We start from the raw sequence: 22,345 nt of genomic DNA on the forward strand, positions 1-22,345 counted from the left end.
TGGCTTCGGAGGCCAAGACATGGGGTACTTTTAAAGCGGAGTTTGATAGGTTCTTGATTAGTATGGGAGTTGAAAGGGAAAAATAGATCAGCCATTATCGAATAGCAGAGTAGACCCAAGGGGCCAAGTGGCCGAATTCTGCTCCAATGTCTTATGGTCTTATGGAGTAACATGCCTCTTCCACCCCCTTAGGCAGGATGTTCCAACTCCCGTGTCTCTGGTTGTAAAAAAAACTCTTACTTAAGTCTCTTCTAAGTCTCCTATGTTACTGTCAGACAGTAAGAAAAGTAAGGTACTGTCTACCCTGTCCATATCGCACATCATTTTGTATACATGGACCAGGTCAGCCCACTGATTTCTCCACTCTGAGGAAACCCAGTCTATACAATCTCTCCTCACAGATGATATGTTCTACCCCAGGGAACATCCTCTGCACTCTCTCCCGTGCACATTCATCCTGCAATGTGGGGGCCTGAACTGTTCGCAGTTCTCCAGCTGTGGTCTAACTAAAGTTTTTTATTATGCCATAATCTTCCAGCTCTTAATTTCCATGCCCAGCTAAGGCAGGCATGCATTGCATGTAATCTCTTAAACACCTTATCTGCCGGCACTGCTGCCTTCAGGGATCCCTGGCCATGTGCACGGAGGTCCCTTTGTTGCTTCCCAGGGTCCTACGGTTCATTACCTATCCTTTAAACTTTTCTGACTTTAGAGGTACAGTGTGGAAACAGGCCCTTTCCCCACTGAATCCGCTCTGACAAGCGATCACCACATATGCTAACACTATCCTACACACAAGGGCCAATTTGCAATTTTACCAAAGCCAATTAACTTATAAACCTGTACGTCTTTGGAGTGTAGGAGGAAATCAGAGCAGCCAGAGAAATCCCACGCGGTCACAGGGAGAATGTGTAAACTCCACACAGACAGCACCCAGAGTCAGGATCGAAACGGTGTCTCTGGCGCTGTAAGGCAGCAACCCTACCGCTGCGCCACTGTGCCGTCCATTATTATCCTACATTATTAATCCTCCCAAAGTCCATCACCTTACATTTTAAGGATTAAATTCCATCAGCCATTGCTCTATCCAGTTTAAAAACTAATCAATATTCGCACCTCCTTCCTTGCTATCAAAACTCCATCAATTTTTGTGCCACCTACACTAGGCACACTTCTTATATTCACGTAGAGATTGTTAATGTGCATTGCAAACACCAAGGGTCTCTGCATGGATCCCTGTGGTACACCTCTAGACATAGGATTCCAATTATAAAATCAACCTTCCACCATTGTCCTTTCTTGCCTATTCAGTCAAGTCAAGTTGGGTTTATTGTCATAGGCACAAGGACAGTGAGCTGCAGGTACAATGAAAATTGTGTTTGCCACAGCATCACAAGCACATAGACACAACAAACACACAAAACCATAAGTATACAAAATTTAAACATAAATTCTGCAAGACTGTTAAATGGAAACCTGTACAAAAAAACAAGCTATTACTGCAAAACACAATTACAAAACAAGTCAATAGACAATAGGTGTAGGAGTAGGCCATTCGGCCCTTCGAGCCAGCACCGCCATTCAATATGATCATGGCTGATCATCCACAATCAGTACCCCGTTCCTGCCTTCTCCCCATATCCCCTGACTCCGCTATCTTTAAGAGCCCTATCTAGCTCTCTCTTGAAAGTATCCAGAGAACCGGCCTCCACCATCCTCTGAGGCAGAGAATTCCACAGACTCACAACTCTCTGTGTGAAAAAGTGTTTCCTCATCTCCGTTCTAGATGGCTTACCTCTTATTCTTAAACTGTGGCCCCTGGTTTTGGACTCTCCCAACATCGGGAACATGTTTCCTGCCTCTAGCGTGTCCAAACCCTTAATAACCTTATATATTTCAATAAAATCTCCTCTCAACCTTCTAAATTTCAGATTATACAAGCCCAACCCTCCATTCTCTCAGCATATGACAGTCCCACCATCCCGGGAATTAACCTTGTGAATCTACGCTGCACTCCCTCAATAGCAAGAATGTCCTTTCTCAAATTTAGAGACCAAAACTGCACACAATACTCCAGGTGTGGTCTCTCTAGGGCCCTGTATAACTGCAGAAGGACCTCTTTGCTCCTATACTCAACTCCTCTTGTTATGAAGGCCTATATGCCATTCGCTTTCTTCACTGCCTGCTGTACCTGCATGCTTACTGTCCACGGCCCATAATGTTCCCTTGCTGAGGAACAGAGGAGCACACTCATCTCTCCGCTGCCATCAGGTATAAGGTAGAGGAGCCTGAAATCTGCAACATCCAGATTCAGGAACAGCTTCTTCCCCACAGCCATTAGAGTATTAAACACAACATACAACAAACTCTGAACCATAACAGCCTATTGAACTTTATCTGTGCATTGATGTGTGTATATATATATATTCTATGGTATATGGACACACTGATCTGATCTGTACCTATGACGACAATATCCTGTTCTGCAGCAATGCAAGAATTTCATTGTCCTATCTGGGACACATGACAACAAACTCTCTTGACTCTTGATTTGACTCTTGAAGAATTAGGATTGTGCACTTAGTCAATTTTGGATGCAATTTTCCAATTTGCCATGAGCTCTCACTTAATGCGCCAGTCTCAGCTTCCTCCTCGCTATTATCAGACTCTTGAATGGACTTCTTTTAAGCTAACTGTGTTTTCCCGATACCCCAATCTACCTCATTGCAGCACTTGCACATCCTCCGTAACTGTAACAGTATATTCTGTGCTACATTTATTTTATTTCTTTGCACTACCTTTTGTATTCCAGTATGGTTTGATTGTGATTATGCTTGGATGATATACATGGATAACTTACAGGGGAAGCTTTTCAAACCTCCCCTGCACTCTCTCCAAAGCCTCCACATCTTTCCTGAATTGGTGCGACCAGAACTGCATCCAATATTCCAAATGCGACCCAACCAATGTCCTATAAAACTGCAACAAGGCTTCCCATTTCTTATACTTCATAACTCACGCAAGTTATTAGTATATAAAACTTAAACAAGATGGATTTGATGACTTTCGGTTAACCAGGCAATAGGACCCAGGGGATTCCTTAGCCTGGGGCAGAGAGATGCAAGCATTTATTGGTTATTAACTACCAAATGCAACACAAGAAGCATACCATTATGTCTTCTTTGTCTACCTTTGTTGTCACTTTCAAGGAACTGTGGACCAGATCCCTCCGTACATCAATGTTGTAAGGATCCTGCCATTAACTATATACTTTCCCATTACATTCGACCTCCCCAAGTGCAAAATCTCACACTTGCTCTGATTAAACTCCATCTGGCATTTCATCACCGACTCCTGCTGTATCCATATCCTGCTGTATATGTTAACAACCTTCCTCACTGTCTGCAACTTCCCAACCACTGACGTGAGATACACCACCCTAGAATTTCCTGGATTATCTCGACTCCCCATTGTAAACAAAGGAACAACATTGGCTACTCCCCAGTCCTCTGGGACCTCACCTGTGGTTAGATACTTGATGAGGCCCTGGTGTCTTGCCACAAGGTTCTGTGGCAAGTTACTAGTATTTTTCTCGCAGATTTAGCCTGGCACTAAAATAAAACTCTTTTGCATGTGTTTCACACTCTTTTCCCCACACGAACATATTTCTAACATCTGTGGTATAATTTTTAATTTTTCACATGCAAGTTTCTGTGGAGTTTGAACTCTTCCTGTGCAGAAGCGAGACCAGGACACAGATCAGAAGGAGGACGGATGCTCCTGTAATACTCTTTCGCCTCTCCTTCCTCAATCCAAACAGATGTGTACATTTGATTTAGATCAACCATACCCTGAGAAGAAGCCATTTATTATTAGTATATAAAACTTAAACGAGATGGATTTGATGACTTTCGGTTAACCAGGCGATAGGACCCAGGGGATTCCTGAGCCTGGGGCAGAGAGAGTTAATACTTTTGCCCGCCTCTCTGGCTCCCCCCTCCCCTCTCTTTCTCTCTCTCCCTCTCTTTCAAATACTTGCTGCTTTTGAGTCAGCTGTTCAGACGCAGTTGGGAAATAGAAGTCCCTCATTTCTGCTGTCTGTCTGCGAGTTACCAAGTTGTAGCACCAGAATCAGCCATGCATGGAAGAAGGTGAGTGCCCCATCTGCCTGTGCTCCTCTCGTCCATTGAGAAAACTTATCCCGGCATTAAAACAAAGCTACTTTTGCGCGTGTTTCAAACTCGTTTCCCTGTCCACTCTTCACAGGTGCCAGATACAGTGGAAACCAGCGATCTTCTGTTTCATTCTATTTCTCGGCGTTCCAACAGCGTCCCAGGACCCAGGTAAACTGTGTGTGTATGAGTGTGTGCAGGAAAGGGAGCAAATTGTTTAACCAGATTACTTCTACTCTGCATGTCCTTCTTTGCAAACAATCTGCTCGCCGGGCAATCGCTCGCTGTTGGTTCTGTGGCTTTGCAAGTTTGTATTTTGGTCATTCTGCCGGCGGGGGAGCTTGTATATTTGGCAGTGTGTTAGGGAGTGTGGATGTTGTGTCGTTTTCAGGGATTGGGAAGAGGAGAATGTAGGAAACTTGAATTCAGTCAACGTGCCCCGGTTACCTTAACCCTCGGGAGCTGTCTCGATGCACAGTTTTGCAAACTGCCAGCAGCGGACGGAAACTTTATCTTCGGGAAGGATGCGAATAACGGGAATGGGCAAGAGAAACCGGGACTCTTGGTAACCTGTTGGTTGCAAGTGTTTGAGATTTCCCTAGTGTTGGCTACCAATTGTGTAGAAATTAACTGGATATGCTGGTTTATATCGAAGATAGACACAACGTGCTGGAGTAACTCAGTGGGTCAGGCAGCATCCCTGGAGAAAAAGGATGAATTACATTTCGGGACGGGAAGAAGGATCCCAACCAGAAACGTCGCCCATCCTTTTTCTCCAGAAAAGCTGCCTGGCCGGTGAGTTACTCGAACACTTTGTGTCTATCTTTGGCTGCCAGTTACATTGATTTACAGTGAAGTATACAGGACAGAAGCAGCCAATGGTCTCTGTATGTTACCTTGTTCTTAACTCGCTTGGACCACTCCCTGTGCTGCGAACTCCGTCGTCTCTCATGATTGTTGAACCATCTGATTAACCTGTGAAACCAAATCCAAACCTGAAAGGACGCTATCAAGTGATCCTTCATTCTTATCGTGCGGAAGGGGCCCAGGTATCTGTAACCATTCATGATAAATGTCAGCTCAGCTCTGGTTTTATCTTTGTAGACATTTTCCAGGCCCTCCTATTTACCCCTGAGGGGATAAAGATCTCTTTACTCAGATTTAGTTGTTGCCCAGGTGTGTGTTTGCTGACTATGTAGATCTGTGCCCTGTTTATTTTTGTTACTGATCCTGGAAGTTTTGTCTGATGAGCTTGTGAGCGTAGGGTCCCTCACACTCATGGGTGATCCCAAAAGGAAGGCTTGCCTTCCCTGGTCTCAGCGTTCACGAGTCTGTGAAATGTCATCGAGCCTCCAGAAATGTGCCCTTCGGCCCTTTGTGTCCAAGCTGACCATTGTGCTTGTCTACACCAGTTCCTATCTACCTGTGTTTGGTCCATTCTCAGCCTTGGCGATTCAAGTGATCGCCTAGATGATGCTTAAATGTTGTGAGAGTCGTGATGTCGAGGGTGAAGTTGGCAGAACCTGACCCTACCAGCAAGAATGACATGTTAGTTGGAATAAATAACGACTGGATAATAGTGCGAGCTCAATTCCTCCAACCACACTAGTCATGCCACACGGTTACATTTACACCTCATCTCCCACCACCACGAGAGGGCAGATTAAATATTTGTTTAATGAGTGGCATCGGATTGGGATCCTGCCATGTGTGTGAACATCTGCCTGTTTGCTTCTCGACTGGAGGCTGGGATGCGAGAAGAGTGTGCACAAAAGGAAGCAACACACTCCCTCCCCAAGTGAAATGGTGGTGGGCTCGAGCCGCAGTAAAAGGCTGACCATATGAGGGAAAGGGTGTGTGTTTGCTGAACTTACATTGCTGTCTTTTGACTGAGATATTAAGTGTAAGGTCACCACCTCAAACCTAAAAAAATCACTATCATTTTGTTTTGTTGGTGGAAAGTCAGTGGATCAATATTTCATTTTCAACCATAGAGAGCCAACACAGAAACAAACCCATCAGCCCACTGGGTTTAAGCGCTCCTTCAACCGTCCATTAATCCCAGGTTTTGTCCTCATATTCTCATTGACTCCCCCCAGATTCCATCTGTCACCAGGGAGTAATTTACAATGGCCAATTAACTTAACCTGCACACCTTTAGGATGTGGCAGGAAGCCAGAGGAAAACCTTGGAGGTCACAGTGAGAACCTACAGGATCCAAGCCAGGTCCCTGTGAGGGAGTGGTCCACCTGCTGTGCCACTGTGGCGCCCATCTCAGGTTACTTAGCTCATTGTTGATTGTGGGACCCTGCCGTGTGAAAATTAGCTATTGCTTCTGACTCCTAAGCAACAACACTTGAAGCACTTCATTGACTTTGAAATGATTTGTTCACTGAATGATTACATCCGTTCAGCCTCTTACAGAGGAATAGCTTTCCCTCATTGTGGTCGTATGGTTGGCTACACACAGGCATTGGCTACCTGTGGTTGAACCTTGAGGAAGGGCATTATGGTCTGTGTGTGATAGGTTTACATTTCCATACATAATACTGCCAGGTTGTGGAAGGCGTTTGTGTGACTGAAGGTCACAATTAACTACTTCTCAGTGAGGCGGGACTTAAGAATGCATAGGAGGTTGTCGCAATTTTACAATGGGATGAAATTTTGAGAGCAAGTGGATCTTGAGCATGTAGCATATGGGAATTTTATATTTCAAAGGCATTCTTCATTCGTATTGCAGTATACAGGTATTTCCAGGTTACGATATGGTACCATTCCTGAGAATTGTTCGCAATCCGAACAGCTTGCAAGTTAGAAATGTGGCTGCCCGGCAATATATTTCAATTAAAAAATAGGCCGGCCAAGCACACTGTTAAACTTTAGACTGGGGTGTTAAACGTAACCGTTTAGATTACTCTGCACGGTGCAATTACATCGTCATGAATTGAGTTCCCACAGGGCAGAAGCTGCCTGCAGACCAGCAGCAGCCGGCAAATCCATCCTGCAGGTCTCGCAAACACCCGTTCCTAAAGTACAGGATGTGCATAAGTCAGGCATTCATAACCTGGGGGAAACCTGTACACAGAAAATACAATTGGCACACGTCTTCCTCTCAAATCAATCCAGTCTATTACAGTGCCACATGTGTTTGCTCCCATGCAGTGTTTCAGAGGCAAAATGAATGGGAATGGTGAGGCATAAACTCTGCTATAGATGTACCTGGTATTAGCTATAAGCGGGAGAAGGGTTTATGTGTATGGTCATCCATTGGAGGAAGGTTAGGCAAGAATCATGAAGCATATGTTATGACAGACTATGCTATGGCATGGCTTTTCTAAACTGACTGAGCAACATTTTATGTTGTAGTTTTCATGCTGTGAAACATCCCGTCATGGTCAGCTTGGTTTGACTCCAGTCCGCTGAAGGGCAATGTCCGTCAATGGACAATGGACAAAGCTAGGAGGTAAAAGGTGAAGGAAACCTGATGCCGGTTGGTATGTGGGCGAGGGTTTTGGATGATTTGGAACTGCACTCTGTGCCCATCCTGGGTGGAAAACTACAGTGCAAACATTAGTTTCTTGGCAAAAAAATTATCTTGTCAAATGATGTTGAACGTAGCTTAATTCAGTTTGTCTTGAGGTCTTTGATGGTTTCTGGGAATGGAAATGGGGTATGGTGCGTGCACTCTATTGGGAATATTACCTTTCATGTTTTGCACTGTTGCAGGAGGCTCCAGAAACTCATTCATTTCCCAATGAAGCACAATCCTTAATGACTTAAACAGCGTTTCCTTTCTTTTAATGGAGTGGTTTACTTTTATGCAATTCTTTTGCAATAGTTGTTTCATGTTTCACATTTTAAGACGTAAATCTGAAATCCTTCTGTGTTACTGCTCCTTAATAATTCACAGAACTTTCCAATATTATTGTAATATCCATGGGGCTTGACCACTTTTCAAACCTTGAATGACTTGTGGGGCACTGTGACTGTCCTTCGAGAGTCATTATGTTGACTCTATAAACATCTTTTATGTTGTGTTCGCGAGTGGGAGTGAGATTACGGAAAGTTGACGGCTAATGCCTGTTGCGAAATAAGACTCAAGAGCTTTGGAATTAGGAACGGGAGTAGGTCATTGGTTCCTCAAACCTGCTCTGCCATACGTCAAGATCATGACTGATTTCCTCCCATGCCCTAACTTCCCTTGATATCCAGATCTCTGATATAGATGGACAGTGATCAAGCCTCCAGAGCACTCCAGGGTAGAGAACTCCAAACAAATGTTTTCTCTTCTCAGTTCTAAATGTCTGTCACCTTACAGGAAGGACTATGTCCTGTATTTCTAGACATATTCCCCCAGTCAGTGGAAATATCTTTCTTGTTAAGCGCTGTAAGAATTTGGCAAGATTCAATGCAACCAGATCCCATTCTGCTGAACTTTAGAGAATGCAGATCTGGTCAACTCGATCTTGCCTCATAAACAGACCACTTTCGTGAAAAACCATCTGGTGAATATCTATCTCACTCTCTTTATGATAAGTGCATTTTTTCATTTGGGCAAGGAGACCAAAAAGTGCACACAATACTCTGGGTGCAACGTAGCCAAGGCTGTTACATGGAAGTCACCATTACTCCTGCACTCAAATTCCCTTGTAATAAAAGATAAATATTTAAAATTATCATGTTTGACTGCCCTGACTCCTTCGTATTTTCATCACTTAGTTAACAGTTGCAACAGTTACAGCACCCCTCCAAGAGTGAATCCTAGCCAACAAATTCTCTGTTCTGATGATGGATGATGGTGCAGACACAACACACAGCCGCAAAGGTTAAGGATTAAATGTTATTCAGGACACCATCTTGGTGCAGGGCAGCAGCTGATGGTTGGATCATTGTTCATCATAGTTTTTCATTGAAATAACATTGATGGATGCTTCATATCCACCTCTTGGAGCTATGGTCTAGTTTGTATAATTGATAATTAATATTGTATTATTTCTGTATATTTATTTGTTGTGCTGTTGCATTAGTGTGCCTGTCAAGGTGCAGCAAGTAAAAACGTTGTTATTCGGTTGGGTGTACATGACAATTGCACACTCTTGATGACTCTTGATAGTGTCTCATCCAAAATACACCACCTACAACAGTGCAACATTTCTTTGGTGTCCCACTGGTGTCAGCTTGGGTTTTGGTGCCCAAATCTGGTTTCTTGCAAAACATTGATTTTAATTATTGTACTGAATGCTGCTCTGTCTTATGTTGCCAAAGTCCTACGTGTAGAATTTGTTCCCTTGAGCTCTCTGCCTGTTGATCAATATCTGCTTTTTAAGATGCTGGGCTAGGATTTAGACACTGACTTCTAAATTCCTTCTGCAAAGCACCTTGGGACTTTTTGAACTAAGTCAAAGGCAGTATACAAATGCACTCAGTATCATCTTCCCATGAGAGTTCCACCAGTTGTGCCATTGGCCACCCTTGGTGGTAAAGAAGGTTGACGCAAAGTGCGGGAGTAACTCAGTGGGTCAGGCAGTAGTATCTCTAGAGACAAAGGATGGGTGATGTTTTGGGTCGGGCCCTTCTTCAGACACATGCCCTTGGTGGTAAGCCTTGGAGTGAAAGTTGCTTTCTCTCATATGTCACCTCAGTAAAGGTTTGTTTGTTGAAGGAGGCATCAGCTATTCTCTCCTCAACATTTCAATCTGTGTTATAGTTTCTGAACGTTGCAGAGGCAGCAAATCTCCTTGAACAAGGGTTGAGATGTGTCTTAACTTGAACTGAGAAAGATTATGACACACTTTACCAAACAACATGCAACTTTTTCAGGAAGTGTAGAATGCAAAGTGGGTGAGGTGAGTCAGGAACTGCTAAAAGTAGCTTGGTAAGAGCATGCCTGAGTTGTACATTTGGAAGTGGAGATAGAAGAAGCTTTTTTATAAAGTCCATAATCTATTTAGTCTCCTTACGTCTGTGTATGAAAGGCTACTAAATGTGTTCTTGTTAACCTTCTCCCCATTTACAAACTGATTTACCCCTTTCACCAACGGTCCATTGATTTGCATCTCAATACCATCTAAGTATGTGGTTGAAGCAGGGTAAGTCGATGATTGGAGTTCACTGCTCTGCGTGGGCAGCTCTTCAAGTCAGTGACCTTAATCTTGCAAAACTGCTTCCTCAGCAGGTCACAACCCCAGTGCAGATGTTGACAGGGTCATTTCAAAATAATTCATTTAATTTTAATTTTGTCACTAATGTGATGTAGACAACAAATGTCTACTGAAGTTTAGCTGAACACCAACGATCAGCCATCGAATTACACCTAATAAATCAATCAATCAATCAATCAAGCACTTTATTCATCCCCGAGGGGCAATTTAAAAGGGCGCATTACAGTAGCTTTTTTTTTAAAAAAAAAGAAAAAAAAAGAGACACAATCAACTAACACAAATTAATACCCATTAAAAAATATTTTTTTCACATTCTCCTCATTTACACCCCAACATCACCCCCAGATTCGACCATTCACTTGCACACCAGATAAAATGCTTTATAAATGCTTTATACTACTTTTCTTGAATACAGAGGAGACTTAAGGAACTGTACATGTTGGAACCTTGAACAAAACACAAGGTGCTGGAGGAACTCGGAGGGTCAGGCAGCATCTGTAGAGGGAATGGACAGAGGACAGCTATCTTCCCCCTATAACAATCAGTCTGCTGAAGGGTCCCATTCAGAAATGTAATCTATCCATTCCACAGATGCTGCCTGACCTGCTAAGTTCCTCCAGTACTTTATGTTTTGTTCTTGAATACAAGTCAGCACATTGTCAAGTAATTCTTTTCAACAAAATAGGGCTATATTCAGATGTAGGGAATACAATAAAAATAATTTGTTGAACACAGTCGAGCAATGTAGCTTTAACCAAGTTGCTACCACTCTGAGTTATAAGTGCAGCCTCTGCATGTGTTCATCATTAAAAGAATTGCAAGTTGTTTACGTAAGTTTCTTTTTATTAGAGAAGGCTTTGCTTTATTTCACCTTTATTCCCAGCAGTGTATTTATCACATGAGCCGGATAAAGCTAAATTTTCAATCTTATCGCTAGCTATGTCAGATCCTAGGTTTACGGGAGATTAAGACTGCAGTTAAAAGCTTCTGCACCATTGACAGCTCTTCTGAAGGCTGCAGATGAACATTCCTGACTCCTCTTGCCAGAACCCATCTGCTTGTCATAGCTGGGTGGTCAGATAAGGAGTTTCAGCCTAAATCAGTCGAGAACCTTTCTGTGTTTCGCAATGTGCTCTGCACATGCATATGTATCTCAACCCATTCTGCACTTATTCATTCAGAACTTCCTATGCTTCTGCTGCCACATTGGTAACTTGGTTGGTAGCAATTTAGAAACTGGAGCGTCAAGTCAAGATGAGTTTATTATCATAAGCACATCAATCAATCAATCAATCAAATGTATTTATAAAGCACATTTAAAAACAGCCCACGTTGACCAAAGTGCTGTACAGACCACATGTGTGGTGAGGTACAAGTACTGTACAATGAAAATCTCGCTTGCAGCAGCATCACTGGCATGTAGACAACACACAAATACTTTACAAGTAAATTACACAAGACAGTGAAATGAAAACAACTACAAAAATACACAATTAGATAACAAGTCCATGGTAGTGGAAAACGTAGTCCGTAATGTTCCATCGCTGAAGTAGGATTAAGATCGTGCAGGTCGGTTCAAGAACTTGATGGTTGTGAGAAATTAGTTGCTCCTGAATTTGGTGGTGTGGGACCTGAGGTTTCTGTACCTCCTGCCTGACTGTAGCAGCAAGGAGAAGGCATGGCCCAATGGTGAGGATCCTTGGCAAGGACCTGCCATAGCAAAGGGGTTCTTCTCAATGGCCTTCTCCCAATGTCTGAAGAGCTGCAGCCTGAATCACAGTGTGGCTTCCTTCCATCTCGTGTTGGAGTGAATGTGATCTTTGTTGTATGTTTAATTTGAGGGGAAAAGCAGCAAGCAGTTCCTACCACAGTAGATTGGTTTTCTTGGCCTCGTGAACCCATTGACTCTGCCAACTGAGAGAAACTATGGAACATCTTTCTCAAGTTTGTCTCTCTATGTCTGCTGTATGTTGACTTGTAAGCTATGATTTTAATTCAATCGGGGTAGAGCACTGTTGTATCGTTGCTCCTACATTGATCAGTCTGAAGAAGGGTCTCGACCCGAAATGTCGCCCATTCCTTCTCCCCAGAGATGCTGCCTGACCCGCTGAGTTACTCCAGCATTTTGTGTCCACCATTGCTCCTAGTCCGTTGTCCTCATTGCATCTCGTCTCCAATAAGCTTCCCATTGGAGTGGAGTTACTCCATGAAACAAATGGGAAATGTCCAACCTTCACTTTGCTCCAGAACCAAAGTCATGCCAAACTCTTGGAGAATTTTGTGTATGATTTATGTATACTATGTGTTTGTGTATGTGCCTGTGATGCTGCTCCAACAAGGTTTTCATTGTAGCTGTGCCTCACCATACTTGATCAAATGACAATACACTTGAACTTGATGGGCGATGAATGGAAACGGATAAGTATAACGGAGAAGAAACTCACGTAGAGAGGTGTGAGTGATAGAAATGCAAAAGGTGAACAAAAGAAGAAGAACCGGGTGGAATGGTGGGAGCGGTAAAGGAAGATGGAGGGAGTAAGTTACCTGAAATTGGAAATTTGAGCATACACACCATGGGGTTGCAGGCTACCCATATGGAATATGATGTGTTGTTCTTTCATTTTGTGTTTTGGAATCAGAGATGAGGGTGCTCTGATCTGACCCATGGTAAAAGAGTTTGATGTGACACAATGGCCAGTTGACAATGAAGACTGGCAAGATAAATCAACTTGTTTCACCTCAATGGTAAATAGGTTTGTGTTTAGTTGGAAAGGTGGACTTTGTGAATCTCCTGCAGTATTTGATGCTTCTGCCTGTAGTGGAGAGTTAATCTGTACAGCTCTGCAGATGGGTTGGGCGCATTTTGCGGCATCTGACTAAAGGATTTCCTTGAAGGCTTGTCTTTGTTCAGGAATCTAGTTTGAAATACTTCAGCAGCATTTTTTGTGCACTACAGTGAACCACAGCAAGAATCAACGTGTGCCTTCAGTTTAATGTGTAGGAAGGAACTGCAGATGCTGGTTTAAACCATACATAGACATAAAATGCTGGAGTAACTCACCGGGATAGGCAGCATCTTTGGCGAGAAGAAATGGGTGACGTTTCGGGTCGAGACCCTTCTTGAGTTTCGGGTCTCGACCTGAAACGTCACCCATTCCTTCTCTCCAGAAATGCTTCCTGTCCCGCTGAGTTACTCCAGCATTTTGTGTCTATCTTCTGTGACTTCAATTTAGTTTAGAGATAGTGTGCGAAACAGGCCTTTCGGCCCACCGAGTTTGAGCCGACCAGCGATCACCCCGCACGCTAACACTATCCTACACACACCAGGGACAATTTACAATGTTACTGAAGCCGATCAACCTACAAACCTGTACAGCTTTGGAATGTGGACAGAAACCGGAGCACCCGGAGAAAACCTACGCAGGTCACGTGAGAATGTGCAAACTCCGTAAAGACAGCAGGATCGAACCCGGGTCCCTGATTGCTGTAAACATGCAATACTGCTGCGCCACCAGATTTGTGTGATTCAGTATTTTATTGATTCAAAAGGTGCTTTACAATTTCCAACCTACATAAATACTTGCATTTATTCAGTGGGTTTGTTAACTTCAAAATGTCACAATCTCCCAAGATGCTTCTCAGGAGTAGTGACATAAAACTCCAATAATCTGGTGATTTTGTTCATTATTGGATGCTATTATAGGATGTAATTCCAATATCTAACATAATTTTACTTTAATTTTATTTTCAGTTGTTATACAGTAGTAGAATAAAATTTCCATTAAGTTTAAATGAAGTGGGGCCCCCGGTGAGTTTCAAGGGAACGCAGGATATAGAAACAGGTGAGTTTCAAGGGACCCTGGTTTGTTAAAAGGAGCATGGGAATGGGCCCTTGGTGAAGCAGATGTCAAACCATCAGAATTTCTGAACAACTGGATAATGAATTACTGGAGTTTTACTGTACTTTGAAATTGGAAGTAAGGTGGGAGTATTTACTGCAGGGGTAACAAAAGCATATCCAAAGAGAATCCGAGAGTGAGGCAGTGAGTTTAAAGGGAGGAACACAAGCCTCTGATCTGGGCAGCTAAAGGTATGGAAGGGTAAAGTAAATGGGGGATGCAGTAAATGGGGGATGTAGGGGTGAGGCTTTGTGGTGAGGGGTGAGGTGAGACTGGGAGAATGTTATGAGATGGAGAGTCCATAGAAGGATTGGAAGAGAATTGCAGAAGTGGAGGGGCAATGGTCAGCTTGGATTATGTTTGTTCAAGATTCACGGAGACATAACGCATGCAAACAGTCCCTTCAGTCTGTGTAGGAAGGAAGTGCGGATGCTGGTTTACACCGAAGATGGACAAAAATGTGGAGTAACTCAGCGGGTCAACATCTCTGGAGAAAAGGAATAGGTGACATTTCAGGTCGAGACCCTTCTTTCGACTGAGAGTCGGGGAGAGGGAAACTAGAAGTATGAAAAGGTACTAAAAACAAATGAATGAAAAGTATGAAAAGAACAAATCGCAGCCAGCAATAATGATCAAGGAAAAGTGGAGCCCACAATGGTCCATTGTTGGCTGTGGCGAAGGTGATAATGAGTGGATACAAACCGTGATACTAAGCAGGACGGTGGTGAAACTAGTAGGACCACTAGGGTGGGGGAGGGACGGAGAGAGGGAATGCAAGGGTTACTTGAAATGAGAGAAATCAAATTGTAAGCTGTCCAAGCGAAATATGAGGTGCTGTTCCTCCAATTTGCATTTGGTCTCACCCTGACAGTGGAAGGCCCATGACGGAAAGGTCAGTATGGGAATATTCAGTCTGTTGAGTTTGGTCTGACCATCGACCAACCACTTATTCTCCCCACACTCTCATCAACTTTGCCCCAGATTTCACCACTCACATACACACAAGGACCAATTAATCCATCAACTTATATATCTTTGGGATGTTGGAGGAGACTGGAGCACCCAGACGGAGCAAACCCATATGGTCATAGAGAGAGTGTGCAGACTCCACACAGACAGCACCTAAATCCAGGTTTCTGTGGCAGCAGCTGCGCTGGCTGTGTCGCTACAAGAAGTTGCAAAGATCGGCACTTTTTTAATCGTTGCCCTAAATCTACCAATTGAAGGCATTCGTGTGATGCAAGTCATGTAGTCACTCTTCAACATTTCCTCTAATTAAATCTGGTAACCTTATCCTCTCTAGGCTAGTTTCAACTTGATTCCTATTGGAAAGGAAATTTTTCCTTATCTTGATCGTTGCTCTGAAGTTCACAAAACATAGTGAAGTGATTGACCGCTGCTGTCTGAGAGTTTATTCCATTTCTAATTGTTCCCCAGGGTCCTGCTGGAATTAGGTGCAAGTTCAGTGCTCAAGCTGCAAACATATTTCTTGCAGAAGGCAGGAACAGCACAGATTCTGTTGTTCTAGAATGGAATGTAAGCACACTGCCTCCGTAATATGTCACAAGATGTTGTCTACTTTGGGACAGGGACAAATATTTGTTTTCTTGTTAAGATGCGCCATTCATCCCCATACTTTCTGCACTTCTCCCTCCTAAAAGAAGCAGCTGGTCTCATAGGTCACATGGTTCTGTGGGCAATGAACCCCTCTGGCTCCATATTTCTTCTCAGAATTGTATATGTCTGGCCTACCGGAAATGTCCCGCAACCTTACCTGAAACAACACATTCCCCAACCAAAGAGGCTAACGTGCTGTTAGCTACAGCTATTAGTTCATTTCGACTCATGCTATCACATCCATTCCCTTTGTTTTGCAAATTCGTCGTTCCAATGGAAAACAAACTAGTATTTCCTCCTTTACTCACTTCTTACAAAGATTTTCTGATCTGAAACATCAACTGTTTCTTTTTCCTGCTGAGTTTATCCAGTATGTTTTGTGTTTATTTGAGGAACACCCAATGATCCCCAAAGGGACATGTTTCTTCTCAGACTGGTCCTGTTTCTAGCTCACTCCTGCCGTAAACTTAAACTCAATCCAGAACTCTTCTGCCTCTATCATAAGTAGCATCTACTTCTTTTGAGCTCAGCAAAGCCTCAAGAGTTTAACATGTGTTTCCCTGACCACGCCTTTTCCCATCTCTCTTGTCCTGCAGACTCACCGATATCTGTACTATTAACCCTTCTGGTGTCCAGCCCAACATTTAGTGCAAGGTAAAGTCCGATTAAGTCCAATTAAAGATAGTTTTATCCCCCTCCACTCAGATAGAACAAGGACATGTTATTCTTGTGCTCGCATTTCACCCCACCAGCCTCTACATCCAACGTATCATACTCCCAACATTTCCGTCACCTCCAATGTGATCCCAACACTAGTCACATCTTCCCATGTCCACCACTTTCCATTTTCTGCAGAGACTGCTCCCTCTGCAACTCCTTGGTTCACTCATCCCATCCCACCCAAACCACCACCTCCCCAGGTACTTTCCCCTGCACCCACAGGAGATGTAACACCTGTCCCTACACCTCCCTCACCTCCATCAGGGGGCCCCAGAAGACCTTCCAGGTGAGGCAGGTTCCTGTGCACCTGCTCTAACCAGTGTTTCCAATGTGGCTTCTCGTACATGGGCAAGACTAAGTGTAGACTTGGTGACTGAACACTTGCGCGTGGTCTGCCAAGGCCTACTGGATCTCCTGGTTACTGATCACTATAACTGCCCTTCCCATTCCCACACTGACCTTTCTCTCCTGGGCCTCCTCCTTTACCAGACAGAGGCCACACGTAAACTGGAGAAACCGCTTACAACACAATGGTATGATCTTTGAATACTCCATTTTTGGGTAGTATCTCATTAAACCACACCCCTGCTCTTTCTCCCGCACAACCCCTTCCCTAACAGCAGGCCGGAAACCACGTATAAAAAGAAACGCCGGTTTATCAGATGCCCTTGAATGGAAAACCTCAACTTTGGAGCAGATGTAGCAGAGGCAGCAAAATTGAGAGTAAAGGATGGCATCATTGCAAGAGGCAGATTAGTGTCATTCAGATAAGTGTAGGGGTTGGTTGGTTTCTAGCGGACATCAGTAGATAGGCAGCCCCCTGCGATGGAGACACAAATTAAGAAAAGGGAGAGAAATGTCATAGATAGTCCATATCAAAGATTTCTGCATGGGTGCACAAACCCTCCCCTCACCTGTATCACTTGACCAGGCTTTGCTCTCCTCCCATCTCTCTTCCACTACAATCGGCCTGACGAAGGCACCTAACTCAAGCCTATCCATGTCTTCCAGAGATGCTGCCTGACCCGCTGAGTTACTCCAGCACTATGTGTCTTTATTTGTAAACCAGCATCTGCAATTATTTGTGTCTTGAAATGCAATACATTTGGTTACTGACTGTCACTCGCACTATGAGAGTTACATTCAAAATCCAGTGGCTGATGCCTTACAGCTCCAAAGACCCAAGTTCGATATCTACCTTTGGGCAAACACGTCCTTGGATTTCCCCTGGGTGCTCCTGCCTCCCCCACCCAGAGGCCTGTAGGTTGGTATGTTAATTGGCTACTGTAAATTGCTCCAAGTGTGCAGAAGGGTTGAATGTGATTTGAGTAAATTAGTGCATGATGGTCAGCACAGATTTGGTGGGCAGAAGGATCTCTTTTGGTGCTGCATATTTTTTCCCTGGCTCTAAAATGTGATAATTGGACATCCTTATCTAATGCATTCAATAACTTGATGAGGATAGGGGAAATTGTATCTTGAAGGATTTCAGAGGGTTATTGACAATGAACCCATGAGACATTAGTGTTAGTGACCTAAAGCTTGATGGGTTTTGTAAAAAACATCACTAACACATAGGTGGTATATTGAGTATAGAAGTTGGGAGGTTAAGTTGCAGTTGTATAAGACGTTGGTGAGCCTGCATTTAGAGTATTCTGGGCACCATGTTATAGGAAAGATATGGTTAAGCTTGAAAGGGTTCAGAGAAGGTTTACGAGGATGTTGCCAGGACTAGAGGGTCTGAGCTATAGGGAGAGGTTGAGTGGACTGGGTCTCTAATCCTTGAAGTGCAGGAGGGTGAGGAGTGATCTTATAGAGGTGTATAAGATCATGAGAGGAATAGATCGGGTAAATGCATAGAATCTCTAGACCAGAGTAGGGGAATTGAGGACCAGAGGACATAGGCTCAAGGTAGAGGGGAAAAGATTTAATAGGAATCTGAGAGGTAACTTTTTCACACAAAGGGTGGTGGGTGAATGGAACAAGATGCCAGAGGAGGTAGTTGAGGCTGGGACTATCCCAACGTTTAAAAAACAGTTAGACGGGTACATGGATAGGACAAGTTTGGAGGGTATGGACCAAACGCAGGCAGGTGGGACGAGTGTAGCGAGGAGATGTTGGGCAAGTTTGGCCAAAGGGCCTGTTTCCACACTATCACTCTATGACTAACATGGAGCCGGAGAAAGGGAATTCCTGCTCAGAGGTAAGCAGGAAGTGTTAAAACTCAAAGTCATCCTTACTAGACTCTGTATAACGTTCTGTTTTTGAGAGGTAGGGCTCTCAGAACCAACAGTGGAAGATATTATTGAAGGAAATAAGTAGTATGGAAGAGAATGAGATCTTGACAAAGTGGAACCTGACCCTAACCAAACACCATTGAACAATTGGTGAGTTTTAATCTTCTCCAAATTATCACAGGCCTTTCATATTCCTCACTTCAATTTGTGAATTCAACAGATAGTAAAACCATTGTGAATGGTACCATTGTATGTTGCCATGGCCAAATCTGTCCCAGGTGTGATCAGCCGGAGTGATTTTTAATCATAATGGATGTAATAAATACAATCAGCACAAATTTTTCTGCTGCGTTCATTGTGGCATCAGTTCAATACATTCGCTTGCAATGTGTCAATGCCACTTGGCCAGCATATTGATGCAGCATTGGTGTTGCTGCCTTACAACACCAGAGACCTGGGTTTGATGATGATTATAGGTGTTTGTACGGAGTTTGTACGTTCTTCCTGTGACCACCTGGATTTTCTCCATGGAGTCTTTGAGATGCTATTTTGCAGGAACCAACCTCCTGACTGTGGTCTTTCCCACACAGACTTTGATGGCTCACCCTATTCTGCTGCACCCAAGAATATGCCAGTTACTAGCAATCACTTACAGACATTCCTTTACACTGGACGAACAGCAGGCTTCGGGCAACCAAAGTGAATCTTTCACCTAACTGATGATATTCCACCACTAGGGAATGTTTGTTCCAGTCCCTGGGTACAACCAGTAGATCAGAGTCCTCTGCCATGCAGATGCTTGGGATAAACCTTGATAAGGATCTTTTGCCAGACTTCCTTGGCAAATATATCGTCTGTAAGGATGTGGACGATTGTCTCACTAGTTGTTTGAAAGGATCAGGTAGGAATTTGAACAATGTTGTGCACCTAGGGCTTTTAATCTGTAAGTCTATGATGCCTCAGGTAGTCAGATGGTGTCAGATTTTGTTCATTATTCATGCTATTATAGGATGTAATTCCAATATCTAACATAATTTTACTTTAATTTTATTTTCAGTTGTTATACGGTAGTAGAATAAAATTTCCATTAAGTTTAAATGAAGTGGGGCCCCCGGTGAGTTTCAAGGGAACGCAGGATATAGAAACAGGTGAGTTTCAAGGGACCCTGGTTTGTTAAAAGGAGCATGGGAATGGGTCCTTGGTGAAGCAGATGTCAAACCATCAGAATTTTTGAACAACTGGATAATGGATTACTGGAGTTTTACTGCACTTTGAAATTGGAAGTGAGGTGGGAGTATTTACTGCAGGGGTAACAAAAGCTTATCCAAAGAGAATCTGAGAGTGAGGCAGTGAGTTTATGGTCCATTGTTGGATGTGGAGAAGGTGATAATGAGTGGATACAAACCGTGATACTAAGCAGGACGGTGGTGAAACTAGTAGGACCACTAGGGTGGGGGAGGGACGGAGAGAGGGAATGCAAGGGTTACTTGAACTCTCTCTCCCCGCTGCCCCGGGCCCCGCACTCTCTTCTCCCCGCTGCCCCGGGGCCCCGCACTCCTTCTCCCCCGCTGCCCCGGGCCCCGCATCCTTCTCCCCGCTGCCCCGGGCACCGCACTCTCTCTCCCCGCTGCCCCGGGCCCCGCCCTCTCTCTCCCCTCTCTCTCCCCGCTGCCCCCGGGCCCCGCACACCTCTTCTCCCCGCGCCCCGGGCTCCCCGCACTCTCTCCTCCCCGCTGCCCCGGGCCCCCGCACTCTCTCTCCCCCGCTGCCCCGGGCCCGCACACTCTCTCCCCCCCCCCCGGGCCCCCGCACTCTCCTCTCCCCCGCTGCCCCGGGCCCCGCACTCTCTCTCCCCGGGCCCCGCACTCTCTCTCCCCGCTGCCCCGCCCCCCGCCCTCTCTCCCCCCGGCCCCCACCCCTCTCTCTCCCCGCTGCCCCGGGCCCCGCACTCCTTCTCCCCGCTGCCCCGGGCCCCGCACTCTTTCTCCCCGCTGCCCCGGGCCCCGCACTCTTCTCCCCGCTGCCCCGGGGGGGTGCCCCGCAATCAAATTGTAAGCTGTCCAAGCGAAATATGAGGTGCTGTTCCTCCAATTTGCATTTGGTCTCACCCTGACAGTGGAAGGCCCATGACAGAAAGGTCAGTATGGGAATGTTCAGTCTGTTGAGTTTGGCCTGACCATCGACCAGCCACTTATTCTCCCCACACTCTCATCAACATTGCCCCAGATTTCACCACTCACATACACACAAGGGCCAATTAACCCATCAACTTATATTTCTTTGGGATGTGAGAGGAGACTGGAGCACCCGGACGGAGCAAACCCATACGGTCATAGAGAGAGTGTGCAGACTCCACACAGACAGCACCCAAATCCAGGTTTCTGTGGCAGCAGCTGTGCTGGCTGTGTCACTACAAGAAGTTGCAAAGATCGGCACTTTTTTAATTGTTGCCCTAAATCTACCAATTGAAGGCATTCGTGTGATGCAAGTCATGTAGTCACTCTTCAACATTTCCTCTAATTAAATCTGGTAACCTTATCCTCTCTAGGCTAGTTTCAACTTGATTCCTACGGATGGCACGGACTTAGTCTATGATGCCTCAGGAAGTCAGATGGTATCAGATAGAAGCATTGCAACTGTATAATGCAGGCTAGTAGATCGCTGTCTTTTTCTCCCCATTATTTGTTCAGAAAGCAGTATTAATCATTTGTATCACTACATGTGCAGGAAGGAACTGCAGATGTTGGTTTACACCGAAGAGAGACACAAAATGCTGGAATAAAACAGTTGAGTCGGAGCCAAAAATCTCTGTGTATTGTGTATTTTTAGGATGTTCCTTTACATTGTAGGATACTTACAGCTGGTTAATGTTAACCTATGTCACTTGCAGAAAAGCAGTAGGGGTATCGACTTCATGAGAGTTTGCTTGTTTTAACACCAAATTCTTCCCACAGATAAAATGAGGGCCTTCTATAAACCACTTCTTAACATGCTTTAATGTGTGTGTTTTTGTTCCCCTTCTGACACCTAAGTGTCAATAAAAGCGACCTACAAAGAAAAATTGCTTTGAAGCTTCCTGTACTTTATGGACTATGCACGTGTCTTGTTTTGAATGTGAGGATGCTGGCAAATTAATTGCAAGTTGTGATCATTGAAACATCACCAGGGGACAGGAAAGATTTTCTCTTCTCCAACCCCCCCTCCCCCTCCCTCACCAGTTGTCACTCACATGGGGAAAGAAAAACATGTAATACTCCAAAAATTTCAGCTATGAAAACTAGACTAATTCTAATAAATATTTTTCAATGGTTTGAAAAATCTAGGAATACTCTAGGAGTATAGCAAGAACCAGTTGTTGAATTTGGATGATCCGTTATGATAGTATTGTGAGTAGAGTGGGATCAAAAGGTTGATTAGTCCACTTGTGCTATTTTTCTCTTACATATATATTAATTACACAAAAGTTCTGATAATCAACTAATCAGAAGTCCTTGTGGTTCGACAGCTGGCAATGTTTGCCATGCTCCCTGTCCATTCAC

General features: G+C 44.3%; 1 protein-coding gene across 1 annotated transcript in view; it reads left to right on the top strand.

Moving 5' to 3' along the window:
- Nucleotides 1-4,004: 4,004 nt before the first annotated feature.
- col18a1a (collagen type XVIII alpha 1 chain a) overlaps nt 4,005-22,345 on the top strand; it is a 275,931-nt gene continuing 257,590 nt past the window's right edge. Inside the window, exons 1-2 of the mRNA XM_055638409.1 lie at nt 4,005-4,151; nt 4,267-4,343. Coding sequence (XP_055494384.1) covers nt 4,138-4,151; nt 4,267-4,343 — 91 coding nt within the window. The 5' untranslated portion in view covers nt 4,005-4,137. The remainder of the gene's footprint in view (nt 4,152-4,266; nt 4,344-22,345) is intronic.

Source organism: Leucoraja erinacea, chromosome 7 (genome assembly GCF_028641065.1).
Source record: "Leucoraja erinacea ecotype New England chromosome 7, Leri_hhj_1, whole genome shotgun sequence".
Taxonomy (NCBI): domain Eukaryota; kingdom Metazoa; phylum Chordata; class Chondrichthyes; order Rajiformes; family Rajidae; genus Leucoraja; species Leucoraja erinaceus.